At 44.3% G+C, this 13,563-nt stretch overlaps 1 protein-coding gene across 2 annotated transcripts in view; it reads right to left on the bottom strand.

Annotated features, from left to right (window-relative positions):
• Positions 1–13,563, bottom strand: part of LOC136951463 (neurofibromin-like) — a 50,289-nt gene that overhangs the window by 33,229 nt on the left and 3,497 nt on the right. For both annotated transcript variants that reach the window (XM_067245861.1, XM_067245860.1), the window contains exons 4-29: positions 12,782–12,972; positions 12,224–12,330; positions 11,837–11,904; positions 11,361–11,436; positions 11,028–11,185; positions 10,613–10,786; positions 10,086–10,214; positions 9,884–9,958; positions 9,594–9,710; positions 9,345–9,482; positions 8,742–8,855; positions 8,423–8,502; positions 8,056–8,179; positions 7,588–7,834; positions 7,250–7,323; positions 7,032–7,115; positions 6,435–6,809; positions 6,022–6,161; positions 5,777–5,899; positions 5,037–5,120; positions 4,699–4,815; positions 3,138–3,319; positions 2,765–2,976; positions 2,500–2,661; positions 1,958–2,055; positions 1,711–1,846 (exon numbers count right to left, since the gene is read on the bottom strand). In XM_067245861.1, the coding sequence (XP_067101962.1) occupies positions 1,711–1,846; positions 1,958–2,055; positions 2,500–2,661; positions 2,765–2,976; positions 3,138–3,319; positions 4,699–4,815; positions 5,037–5,120; positions 5,777–5,899; positions 6,022–6,161; positions 6,435–6,809; positions 7,032–7,115; positions 7,250–7,323; positions 7,588–7,834; positions 8,056–8,179; positions 8,423–8,502; positions 8,742–8,855; positions 9,345–9,482; positions 9,594–9,710; positions 9,884–9,958; positions 10,086–10,214; positions 10,613–10,786; positions 11,028–11,185; positions 11,361–11,436; positions 11,837–11,904; positions 12,224–12,330; positions 12,782–12,972 (3,585 nt within the window). The remainder of the gene's footprint in view (positions 1–1,710; positions 1,847–1,957; positions 2,056–2,499; positions 2,662–2,764; positions 2,977–3,137; positions 3,320–4,698; positions 4,816–5,036; positions 5,121–5,776; positions 5,900–6,021; positions 6,162–6,434; positions 6,810–7,031; positions 7,116–7,249; positions 7,324–7,587; positions 7,835–8,055; positions 8,180–8,422; positions 8,503–8,741; positions 8,856–9,344; positions 9,483–9,593; positions 9,711–9,883; positions 9,959–10,085; positions 10,215–10,612; positions 10,787–11,027; positions 11,186–11,360; positions 11,437–11,836; positions 11,905–12,223; positions 12,331–12,781; positions 12,973–13,563) is intronic.

Here is a 13,563-nt window from a genome sequence, read left to right on the forward strand (position 1 = left end):
TCCATCTGTGCACTTGACTTAAGCAGAGTGTGTTAATATGCATTAGGATCATATACAGTGTTTGATACAGTTATCAGTATGAGTTGATCCGTGCATCTGCCCAGAGTAAAGGTCTTAACCTGGCTTCAGAGTATAGGTTTTTAAAGTCACTAGAATATCAACTTTGTTTAGGCTCGTCTACCTTGTGTGTGAGTATACCATGCATTACAATTTGACATGACACACTGATGTACCGTGTCCACACTGTGTTTATCTTGCAGACAGAGCCCAGAATGTGACTTCAGTTAGAGAGAGAACGTGCTCTTTGTAAGAGCAGTGCAGAGCAGCGGGGGTGGTGGACTGAGTCTTTTCACTAAGCATGCAAATGTACAAGTCTGGAAAAATGTGTGTGTGTGTGTGTATATGGTGAATGGCTAGACTTCCACAAGGGTGTGCTTTCAATGTGAGACTCACACAGGTGAGAGGAGGAAGACGACATTAGGTTATTTTCACTAGCCTGTGAAAGTCAGTATATCTAGGCCACAAGCACTCCCCAAAAAGAACATTTTAAGACGACATCAACAGGGATGCCTTTTTCACAGAAGATTGTTTGTGTGTCAAAAGTTATTAGTCTGCATTGGCCAGCTAATCGGAATCACATGTAGTTGACCGGTAGATGAAAATATCAAACGCCCAAATGTCCGGTAGGAGATAATACCAAATAAATTAAGTACTAGAAACGAAAATAGTCTAATATTGTATGACCTATAAAATATATTGCTAAAACAACTTAAACATACTTCATGTAAAAGTTTGGTTTTGCCTCCGCTGTTACGACAATGAGAAATGAATATGAGTTTGGTCTTGTGACAAAACATTACGCAAGATCAAAAGCCTATAGCGGGCCACTCTGCTCTGTATTTTAGCGCAACTTCGAAATGTCAAACCAGACATTCCTCGGCGATAAAAATCCATGTATCATTTATTCTTCCATTATTCAATTGAGAATCGAAACCAAGCCGATTTAGAATATTGAAAGAAGGAATGATACATTACATTTACATTTACATTTAGTCATTTAGCAGACGCTCTTATCCAGAGCGACTTACAGTAAGTACAGGGACATTCCCCCGAGGCAAGTAGGGTGAAGTGCCTTGCCCAAGGACACAACGTCAGTTGGCATGACCGGGAATCGAACTGGCAACCTTCAGATTACTAGCCCGATTCCCTCACCGCTCAGCCACCTGACTCCATACATGGACTGTTGTAGCCAATATGTTTGGTTTGTAAAGTTTGTGGAAAAGGTTGCACAGAGGCATTCTGCAGACAACTTTTAATAAAATACATTTGTTGGACAATAGTGTTTGTTTTATTACTGGTAAATGTAGGCCATTATATGGCTATTTAAAACATATGTCTGGTAGTTGTTCTACATATGAATTTAGGAATATTAACGTCCATAATGGCAATCAAAAAAGAAGTCTAGTGTAAACTCTGGTGTGCGTGTGTATGTTTACTGGAGTAAGTAACAGCAGTGAGTGAAGTGGCATCAGTCCCATTGGACATTTAGCCACATGAGGGCAAAAAAGTTTTTAAAAGCGGTAAGGCATAAACACAAACATGCGCTTACTCACACAGACACACAGGGAAGGACACACACACTAAGGCTGTGGGCTGCGTGAGGGGTGGTGTGGCCAGAGCAGTGTGCTGTGGCGTCAGTCTGGTACGTACCTGGTACAGACAGTGGCACACACTCCGTAGCTGAGGGGGAAACTCGCTGGATGAGTTGATGATGGCCAGGAAGAAGCGTTCTGTGATCTGGAGCAGGTTCCTCTGGTTCTCCTCCAGGTTCTCCCCTTGATCTAGTCTGGAGACGGAAAAGGGAGGGAGAGAGAGGGGGGGAATGTGTGTTATAAAACGGTGTCCTATGTAACATGAGAGCGCTCAGTACTACTGGTTTGGGGGGATGGCACCCTACCTGGTGGGGTCTACTTCAAAGCTGATGTTTTCTGGGGTGGTGATGACCCCTCGAAGCAGAGGCTCTAGAAGCTTCTGTAGGTATACAGCACCATACACCTGACAGAGTAGGAACAAATGAATCACAAGTTACTCACAGGTGCATCGACATCCAGCGAAGATGGCAATAATGAGTGTAAAAGAGTCTCCATCCTATGCATAACAGCAATGAAAACACATTCTGGCCCAGGAGATGTGCTAGTTAGGCTCGTTGGAACACTCCTGAATACATTTCCACTGTCTTCTGCAGGTTTTAATGATAATCTATTTTGTAACGCTTTTGAATTGGATTGTTCATCATTCTCTTATTACAAACTTCTTGGTCTTTATTGTTCACAAAGTTTTTGGTCTTGGTTCACAATGTAGCTACATATGGATATCTACGAAAACATACAAATAAATACAAAAGCAACCACAGGCTCTACAGTACTTCTTGTATTTAGATATGAATAAGACAAACGTCAGTGACTAGATGTATCCAATAGGTTGTTGTGGTTACTTTACCTTGAAACAGAAGGTCATTATTTTACTGGCCAGGCTGTTGCCTCTGAAGAGCGTCTGCATGGAGTCCGCCAGCTCCACCTCCTTGGAGAACATGTTCCACAGCAGCTGGTAGAGCAGGTGACGCGAGTCAAACAGCGTCACCAGCACGCGCGCCAGCTCGTCCTAGACAACATGAAAAAACACATGAGCAAACAACACGGTGCCATGGTGTTGGAGGCACGGCCGACGTGCAAGACAGATTGCTGGGGTGTGGCAGTGTACGTACCCACTGGGAACCCGGCACCACGTTGGCCAGTGCCATGGCGATGGGCAGCTCGCCCTGGTCACCCATCATGGTGACCAGCTCCACCAGCCTCTCGAAGCGGTCAGCCAGCACCGTCTCGGCCAGTGTGTCAAACTCCGTCCCCTGCTGCAGGATCTTGGTAAGCACCTCCATAAAGGTGGCCCGTGTCTGCAGATCCTTATGGTAGCCCAGACCTAAGAGAGATAGAGGGAGCAAGAGGAGGAATGTGTGTGTGTGTCAGAAGGTGGCGGGGAACCATATTTAATAAGCCTTCAACATGGGCTTTGCCTCCATAGCTGTTGTGAAACACAAAAGCCCAAGTGGTTCGACATTGAATACTCGTGCAGCTGCCCACCTATGGAATGCATGAGGCCGCTGTCCACGTTGGCGTTAAGCAGGTTGGACATGGCGAGCACCGTGCAGTGGCGCAGGGAAGCCAGACGCCGCGACATGCCCCTCTTCCTGCCGCCCACGGGCTGGCCCTCGTCCTCAACCTCGCTGCAGTCGTTCAGCAGGTTCATAAACAATGTGAAGTACCTGGATGTGACAGGACATCAGGGTTTTTCCTGGGTCAAAATGGGTCTTTGGTGCTCCCAAAAAAATTATAATATATATATATGTTCTTTTTTTCTTTTTTCTAATCAATGTATTTATTCACCTTTGAAAAATAAATCTAATCTAATAGCTAATGTAATATTGCACATATTTTCATCCTATTTCCCCTAAAGCAATGAAGTTAGTCTACTTAAAGACACCTTACACTCATAAAGTATGTTCTAAATGGCATAAATGCTGCCAATTAATAATTGACGTAACAACTTATTGTAAATGGTCAGTAGCCTAGCCAAAGGTAGGCCACTCTGAAGCATGTACACTGCCTGCTTCATTTGATCTTGATAGGCTAAGCATTCTGTAGCAAATAATAACAATAAACCCACTTTTTATTAATTAAAACTACTTCAGCATCATAATGCACCTAAAATACAAACGTGAGCAAGGGCAGCAATCGCTATCGAATCAACAGACGTGCAATTTAGGTAGCAGTGGAAGAATAGAAACAACGAAAATCACCAGTTAACTTAATTTAAATTTGCAAGAACTATACATTTATACAATAACAGGCTTAAATGAACTGACAACATAAGTTATACGACTTATAGTTCTCAAGGACGCACACACGCAATCTCAACTGCGGTGTGAAGCGCGTGTCCGTGCTATTCTCCGACATGCACTCTAACAATCAGTGCTGATAGACGGCCTAAAATTTTGTACAGCCCGATTTCTGATACCGTGGCGGCAGAAATTTAGCCATAGAGGAAACACTGCACTATATATTATCATTCCAGGTTAAGAATACCAATGGAGGCTGCGTTGGAAATCGTAAATCAAACTTTTGTCAGCATTTTTTGTGGAAATTTCATTAGCATTTGTACAGGTGTATTCGTGCACGTCGGGCTGGCCCTCGCAGCCGTTCTGTCCATTCGCGCACCTCACAGTTGCGTCGTGATCAGACAAGAAGACACGCTTATCAACTCGATTACTATTGATCAAAATAGAACGAGGGTTCGGCTTATGGTACTTGAAACATACTATTGAGAACCAATTCACTGACACGGATTGCACGTGTGATGAACCCAGCTTTTATTTTTTTATTTTTTGCCTTTGGCGCTCAGGATTTGTCATTGGCGCTCGGGAAAACGGCTTTGGCGCGCGCCAAAATTTTCTCTATGCAGGAAAAACCCTGGACATGCGTGTTCGTATGTTTACAGTTATCAACATTGGCATCCATCCACATGATAGGGCAGGGCCGGCCCAAGCACCTTCGCCGCCCTAGGCAAGATGTTTCAACAGCAAGGCAAAGTTGATGCATATCAAGGAAGTGGACGAGGAACAGGAAGGGTAGAAGGTGTACTGACTTGAGGAAGAGTTGGGACTTGGCCTCCATCAGTTCAACACCGTCTCCCTCCTCTGGCTGGAGAGGCAGCCCTGCCAACAAAGACACCACCGCCTCCATACTGGCCTGGTCCAGGTCCCTGCAAAACACACACACACACACACATAGAAACACAGACACATGCGCACAAGACCCCCACACACCCCTACCTCGGTGCATGCTCATTAGCAAACTTTGTCTTTTTTTATTTTAATATTTGGGTTATGAACCTGATCTATTCCATAACAAATGACATGAATCCTATTTCCTGATATGACAGAAATGGGTTTTGCTCGACAGGTGAAAGGTTCCAGCCCGTACCTGGTTAGGCATTTGATCCCATCGTCTGCAGCATGGTTAGAAGTTCCCATCACCCAGTCTGTCAAGTACTCCACCATCTTATTCCTGGGAAGAGATCCACAACAATGTTGCTAATGTTTAACAACTCCAACACATCATTGGTCATGTATATGATGTCATCCATGCATCCTGCATGGATTGGCACCACTGTACCTCTCCGGTCTCCTTGCACCCTATTGCCCCGCAAGGACACTTAGATCTCAAGATGCCGGCTATCTGGTGGTTCCCAAAATTAAGAAAAAAACAGCTGGAGGTAGGGCGTTCTCATATTTCATATAATTTGTGAAATACATTAAAACAATTCTAAAACTTGTCAGTAGGGGTGGGAATCACAAGGTACCTCGTGATTCAATTACGATTCAAAGGTGTACAATCCAATTATAAAACGATAACTGACTAAATATATTTTTTAAAGTCAGATTATTGAGTTTTCTGCATCAATTTATAATCGTTCAAGAGAGAAACGCGGTGCATTGAAAAATCTTTTTTTTCCACCCAGCCCTAAAAAAAATAGCACTGACAATCAGGCAGGAAAATATTATTTGCAAGTAAAATAAGGTTAAAATCTTATCATGTGACATATTTTCCTAAACTTCTTCATATTCTGTAGATGAGGCTCTTGAGAGGTCCAAGATACCTGGGACCTGGGTCGAGCTAGATTAGTCCACCTCCGGTCTGGTACATGGCACTACCTGTCTCACCTGAACTTCATCTCCTGGCAGAAGGACAGGTCGTCTCGTCTCTCCATCATCACCTCCACTAGCTGGCACAGATTGGTCTTTATCTGGATGGCGTGCACCATGTTGCCGAGGATACGCACATACCTGGGAAAAGCAAACACGCAAGTACATTTCAGATTCAACCCCTCAAAATCAGTCCAGTACAACCAATAGGATAACTGGCTTTAAGACCCCAGGCGTGTGTGTGTGTGTGTGTGAGCTCCTACCTGACCAGATTGAGCATCATGGTCTCTATGCTGGCCTGGCCCAGGTGTTCGGAGCTGCCCTCTGTGTGGCTGTCCAGAAGGTTCTTCAGGATGGCGATGGTCTGTTCCACAAACTGGGTGTTGGTGTCATTGATGGGGACCTGTGAGCGCAAAAACCCGTCTCACTTGAATACTACTATAGGGTCATTGTAAGCAGTGAAATCTTCAATTTATCCTAAAATCTCATTAATCTAAAAACACTTAAAAATGTAATAAGCAGGCCAAGGACAAATCAAGTTAGACTGATTTCAGAGTTTACATATTTAACCTACATAAATACTATGCCTGTTCTCTAAAATGCTGTACAGGTTGTATGGTTGTATGCTACAGAAAAACTAAAGATGGATGGACAGGCGCCCCCTAGTGCCGCTCACCAGGCCCTGCGTGTCAAAGAACCTCCCGATGCTGTTCTTGAGCTTGTTGAAGAGCATGGGGTAGAGCGCTGGGCTGAGCTCCAGACCCAGCAGATCTTTGACGTTGGTCCGCACGTGCAGGCCGACCCGCTCGTGCCCACACACCAACAGCGCCAGGAGGCGGTCCAGGAAGCTGCTCAGAGGCGTTTCATTGGAGGAGGAAGAAGAGGCGGCGGAGTTTGCCGACACCTCGCAGGACATCACGGAGATCATGGAGTGTTTGCGCTCTGTCATGGGGCCCATCGGAGGGCTGTAGGTGACTGGACCAGGGGTGTTGTGTTGCTGGAGACACACCCCACCCAGGGCACACAGGAAGCCGGTCATGTTGATCCACTCCTGAGTGAGAGGACGAGACAAAAACAAAAAAGACCAGCTTTAAAAGTAGAAGAACGGTAACCTCGGTCTGAAAAAAGGAGAACATGTCTGTGTAGGTTTAAGGTCAAGACCAGCATGAAAAAAGACTAGAAAAACATCCTTTCTATGCAAACTGTAAAGTTGTCAAATGAAGATGAACATAAAGTCTATAGTGTAGGCAAAGGAACCTAAAAGCATTTTTACCTGACCATCCTCTACTTTGTTTTTCGGCAAGTTAAGAATCTGCTTGGTGGCCTGCTCCCATTTGGCATGCGTGTCCTCCCATGCCTGGGGATAGAACATAGAAACACAACTGGAACTCAACAAACAAAACTAAGAATGTAAACGACAATCGTTGATTCACCAGATCGAGATGTAACTGAACTGTGTGTACTGTATCAAGAACATGCTAGAATATGTACCTTAGTGTTCCCAGAGGTGGGGTGTTCGATCCTCCTCAGCAAGGCCATCACTCTCTTCTGTAGGGTGGAGCGGCCTTAAAAAAGAACACATTAAAAAGGTACAGTGTTTATCTATACTTTAGTGTATATTTGTATCTATTAACCTTCACAGGATACAACACTTAATATAACAGTGACTGTACACGTAATCAATAGTCTTTTCTGAGATACCCGAGTTGAATTAGGAACTGGGAATTATAATCTAGGTGTCTTTTTGGAAAACACTTTACCGCAGGATCATGTGGACTTCACCTACAAAACACAAGAAAAGGCATCAATTTAAAATGAAAACAGCTTACTGGTCGCCATCATGTTGCTGACCGAGGCAAACTCGCAGAAGGTGGCATAGTTGGGCAGGATGGTCTGAACGGGCACTTCGTCTGCAGAGCAGCGGATGTCAGCCTCCTCACAGAGGTGACGGAAGCAGGACATGGCCACCAGCACTGCCTCTGCGTCAGGGCTCCAGAGGAACAGGTAGAGGCACACCTCCAGCTTGGTTTGGGCCCTCCGGCAGATAGGAATGCAACTGCCATGGGTGGCACACTCCTGAACAAAATAATACCCATGTACAAATGTACAATGTACACATGTACAATTTTGAAACAGAGACAAGCATTTTGCACCTGCCAACAAGTTGATTGGCAGTGCCAACACCTTTGGGAACAATTAATCTGAAAACAACTCAGAACAGTGACGTGCACAGAAAACTCATCCTGATTGTGAAAAAAGTCCCACCCAAAACAAGAGACTTGGTTAGGAGTACCCACCTTGTTCTTGAGGAGGAATTTGTTCCTGCAGATCAGGATCTCCCGCAGCCATTTCAACACCTCTGTGCTGTTGACTAGCTGGTGACTAATCAGCTTATCGCAGATGGTAGAGAGCACCTGGGAGCTACAAGGATGCCCAGAAGCCAAGTGTCAGAAGTTTTTACATAAGCCAGTATCTTAAGAATGCTGCATCAATTATATCATCTCGTGTTTAATTATTTTATGAATGCCATTTATACATTTGAGACAAAGTCTTTAAAGTTCATTGAACACTGACTTAAAACATGTCATTCAGTGTGTTCTCAATGCTTTTTTACAAGTTGGAGCTTCCCAAATGAACGAGACAAGCAGAGTTGTGTGCTTGTACCTGATGTCCCAGAAGGTTTCAATTGGGGCATCAGGGTTCCACAGCTCAATGGTTTCTGGCTGGTGGAGGACTAGCAGAGCCTGAAGAAACAAAAGAGGAGGGACAGAAGAAGAGAAAAACAAGAAAAAGGAAAGGATGAGAAACAGGTGATGAGAAACAGAGGTAGAGAGCACCACGTTTTTTTTTCTTTCTCTTTCAAGTATTTTGTCCCTGTCTAAACAGAAATGAGTAACACCAACAGGAGAAACTGACTAAGCATAGGGCTAGGAATATAAAAGACCGAATGAGTAAGAGTAGAAAGAAAGAGTGGATGTCTGACCTCCATGGCCTCCTGGGAGAGCTGGGCCGTGTTGGCGAAGGGCACCAGCTGCACAAGGCCAGTGATGAGCTCCACAGAGCTGCTCTGGATCTCCTGAGCCTGCTTCCCTGGGTTCTACAGCAGACACGCGCACATACATATGCAAACACGCACACACAGTAATCCTAGCCATTAATGTCAAACAGAACTACTAGAAACACCTTCCAAGGAATGGGTAAATTTTCACACATGAAATATGACTTTAGCATCAGCACTAGCACAGCCTTGTATGATTTAAACTAATCTGTAAGTAGTGAATCCGAGCATTTAAACATTGGAGAATAAACAGCTTTAGAGATGTTGACAGAGTAGACATGAAAAGGTGCAAACAAGCACTGTTTGTATTTCTGATTCCTTCTTATTCCAGCCCAACACTGATATGAGAGAACAGGACTCCTAAAAATGGGTCTGGACTCTAAGATTCCTGATGAAGCTTTATCAGTTGATGGTAAATCGAATCATTCCAAAAAGTATTTCAAAAGCATGCAATGGAATTGGGGATGGATGGGGAAACCATCCAGTACTAAGGAGAATATCACAATGTTTCAATTCCAGCAGACTCACATGCAGCATCAGTTTGGGGTCGGCGTGGATCAGCTTGACCAGGGCGAGAAGGAGGCACTTGTAACTGCGTGTGTCCAGCTCTGTGGCTTTCTCTTTGAACTTAAGGCTGGTGGTCATCCTGTCCTTAAACGTCAGACTCTGTCACAGGGGGAGACCGAAAGCTACTTTTTAGAGGAGCTAGCAATTTTCAAAAGAAGGCACCAGGGTTTGTGTGTGTTTGTCTTACCGGTGTGTGTGTGTGTGTCTTACCGGTGCGTGTGTGTTGGGGCCTTGTGTCACTCTGCTCAGAGTCTCTGAAAACATGCATCTCAGTTCCCCAGAATAGCAGTACACAGCGTCTATCATCGGCCACCAATCCAGGTGGGACTGAGGGGAAAATGAGAAAACAGGTGAAAAATAAGAGGTTTATTTATATGTGATACAAGAAGATTAAGTACTGTTCTGACATGAACAAATTAATTCCATTATGGTATTATTACAAAGTTGATGTTTATGTAGCGTTTTTCTGTTTATTAAAAGCTAAGTAAATGCACAATTACATTGGTGATGATCCTGTGCAGAGAGTTGACCAGGACGAAGTGAAAGGTGGAGGGGGAGGAGGGCACCAAACACACCTGTGAAAAGGTTTGTTCCAGTTGGTGCACAGCAAACACAGACGGTACATGTGGAACAGCCATCAGGGTGTATTTTCTTTGTGGCATTCGCTGGCAATAGAGCTAAGTGTTGGAGGCAGAGGTCTACCTTAAAGTGCTGGTTGTTGTGGGGGTTGATACGGAAACAGGATACGAAGCAGTCAATCATGAGGTCCACGTCGGCGCTCTGGCTGCCCGCCCCCCGTGAGAAAGGCTTCGCTGGGTTGAAGAGCAAGGCCTGATGGGACAGGGGAGACATGTGACCTCAACACAACACCAAGTCATGTTAAATGCACATACAAGGAAAATTGCGTATTTGAAAATAACGGAGATGGTCAAAGTCAACAAATATACACAAATAGCATACTTGTCCATTTTCCATTGGCACACATTACATTCAAACCATTTACAGAATTAGATTAACTAGTGCAGTGCCCATGATGCAGTCAATAATGAAGATATTAGTGACACAAACACAGATTCCTGGAATCATAGGAATTCTTGCAATCTCTAGCTAATTGTTCCACAAAACATCCCACTATAAAACTTGCACAGACACACAAAGACGCCTCGCTAGGGAAAGCTCTTGAGGAGAGTGCTTGCATTGCCTGGAGGGCGCTGGAGTGCTGCTCTGACCTTGAGGTCCACCACGATGGACTGAACCAAGAGGAAGATGACAGAATTATCCTCCCAGTTGATGTAAGTGGAGGCCTTGCAGAGTTTGACACAAGCGATGGCCGCACTTTCCGTGAGTTGCTTGCTGCCACCCTGACCTGCTAGAGCCTTCCGTAAGCTGTCCATGAACAGCTTCTGTTGGAGGGAACAGAACCAGTCAGAGTCAGCATTACAATAAATGTAACATGACTAGATAACTGATTTTATATCAACAGTCAAGTGGACTTTTTTTTGCGGGTGTGTGTGTTTGAGTGAGAATAGAGAGTCGAGTATCATTTATTGAGTGAGTGAGTGAGTATTAACTGAAGAGGTGGGATGGACTCTTAAAAACAAGGACGTGTGGTCTCTGAATGCCCATGTCTATATATTCTCTCACTTTATTGGCCTTGCTGTCTTCCACCACCTCTCTGGAGATGGTCTGTGTGATCTCGGGACAGAGGACGAGGAGGATGATCTGCAGGGGCCACACTGCCGCCTTCCTCTTGGCACTTTCTGCAAAGCTGTCAACGAGGTCAAAGAGCTTCTCTGCAGCGTCTGTAGCGGGGTGGGGGGGGCGGGGGTTAGGGTTAGTAATAATAATTTCAGCTACTCAATACAGTCAGCTGCAGTATGTTCCGGGAAAGTGTAAAACCACATTTACGCAGTACTTTTTGCTATGTAATGTGGTTTATCAATACAGATACAAAATTATATATGGGCCAGTACTCACCAGCCATGTCTGTCTGTGGTCTTTGATAGAGTCTTGTGAACTCGTCAGGGTAGTTCTCTACCCAGTTCCAGAAAGCCTGAAGGAACACACAGACCTCACAGTTTGAATACAACAAATAACAACGTTACATAATAACCATTAAAAAGGGACTTCCTTTTTAGGGACAGATGGAAGCATGAAGGTCTAAAAGCACGTGACCGAGTAAGGTTTTATGTAAGAGCAAGAACTCTGAAGATGCTGAATTGTTTTAGAAACACTTCATGGAATTTATAGGAGGCACAATGCGGTGCCAGTCATGATTTGTCTAAATCAAAACCAAAATAGATGAACTGATTCTGGTTTGAAAACTTCTTCAATAAAGGGTTAAAGTTAGCTTTCAAGTAGCCCTGTCCAACTGACATCAACGAAGTGAATAAATATCTCACTAGCAGGCGTCAGTAAAAATATAACACCACAGATGTAGGTCTTCCCTTTACCTTTTCTAAACTGTTAATGACGGCAAGTTGTGCAGGTTTCTTGAGGGCTTTGAATTTTAGAACAGTTTCTGGAATACAGCAAGACAAAAAATAGACACGTGTTTGTTGTCTTTAAAGCATACTACCAGCACAATTACCAATACTACGGGCCTTAGTATTTCTTCAAAATAAATACTAAGGCCCAACTTCCCAGACATGGATTAAGCCTCGCCTAAAGTAAGAGAATTCTATGAAGTTCTCCATTGAAAAAGTTTAGAGTCTAGGACTAGGCTTAATCCATGGCTGGGAAACTGGTACAATGTTTAAATTAACTGTTAAACAAGCCCCTTACATGCATCTTTAATCAGGAGCATGTGCTGTGTAAGTGCTATGTGAGGGTGCAGCTACCTTGGAGCAGTCTTTTGAGCTTGGAGCAGTCCACATTGATGTACTGCATGAGCTCTATGTCATGGACATCCACAGTGTCTTCTGAGCACACTGTCAGCTCCTGAAGTCTAGGATCAAAGGAGGGAGACAGGATGAATTCTAGAAATAGCAGTTACCGCTAATCCTAAAAATGACAGTATCTGCTTGATTAGGGTTTAAAAGTCTGAAACAACTCCTGTGGGGACGTAGGAATAAAAAGGAGGAGTAAAACATAAGTAGGTATTCTAGAAAGTAGCTTCCTGTAAGCAAAGAAGGTATAGACACAATTCTCTCCCCCACGTCACATTAAAAGGATGTAGCAGACAGAGAGATACAAAGACAACAAGGTGCTTTTTGGCATGAGGCTGACATGAGCTCTGCAATGGAGGAAGGCATGGCCGAAAAGCATTTGTGTGCTGAAACTGTATTTATGTTCTGACTACCTTTCCATGACAACAAAGACACATGAACACATTAAAGTGACTTGCTCCCTTTTTTTTCTTCTTCTTCTTCTTCCTTGAAGAGCTAACAGTTGGCTACCTGGTGGAAATGCGGCTGAAGACAGCGTTGAAGTGGTTGCAGCTCAGGGAGAACAGCACCCCAGAGGCGGAGTTACGCAGCTCTGTGGCGTGCTGGTGGCCCTCACGGTACGTGTGGATGAAGTGGCAGATCTCTGGGAGGAGTTGCTTTACCAGCATGGCCTCGTCCAGACGCAGACAGTCCTTAGATTGCTGTTGAGAAACAGGGGAGACAAACACAGGAATTAAGAGAGAAACACATGTAATTAAATACGCATGTTATAATATGGAAGTAAAACTAAACACTGTAAGAAGGTGTCAATAAATAAAAACATCAGTGAGCTCTGATGCCCTTAGGATTTCTCTCTTTCAGGGCATCCTTCTGGTCCAAGAATGCCTCTCACCTTCCACACACTGTACAGCTATAGATTGATGGCATTAAAGTGGTTTGAAAATGCCACTTCTCTATACCCCCAGTCACGTATTTCTATCATGAGCAAATTCTAATATTCACATTCTGAGTTCAATACCGTATATCAGCATCCAATTTCAAGAGGATGACATCAATCCTCACAATTGAGACAAAATAACAGTGAGGTGTGTGTGTGTGGGGGGGGGACCAAAGAAAGGGGAGAGATTTAGGTGAAAGCCCACATCCAGGACGAGAGCAGCTGGCGTCCATCTGATGGCAGGCTCTAACGAAAAGCCAATACAGGAAACTCCAGAGGATCCCCATTGGAGGATCTGGAAGCTGGAAAGCACTAACTCAAGCAGAGGAAACACCTGCAATTGTAATCTTTTACC

The sequence above is a fragment of the Osmerus mordax genome, chromosome 11 (genome assembly GCF_038355195.1).
Source record: "Osmerus mordax isolate fOsmMor3 chromosome 11, fOsmMor3.pri, whole genome shotgun sequence".
NCBI classification, from domain to species: Eukaryota; Metazoa; Chordata; class Actinopteri; order Osmeriformes; family Osmeridae; genus Osmerus; species Osmerus mordax.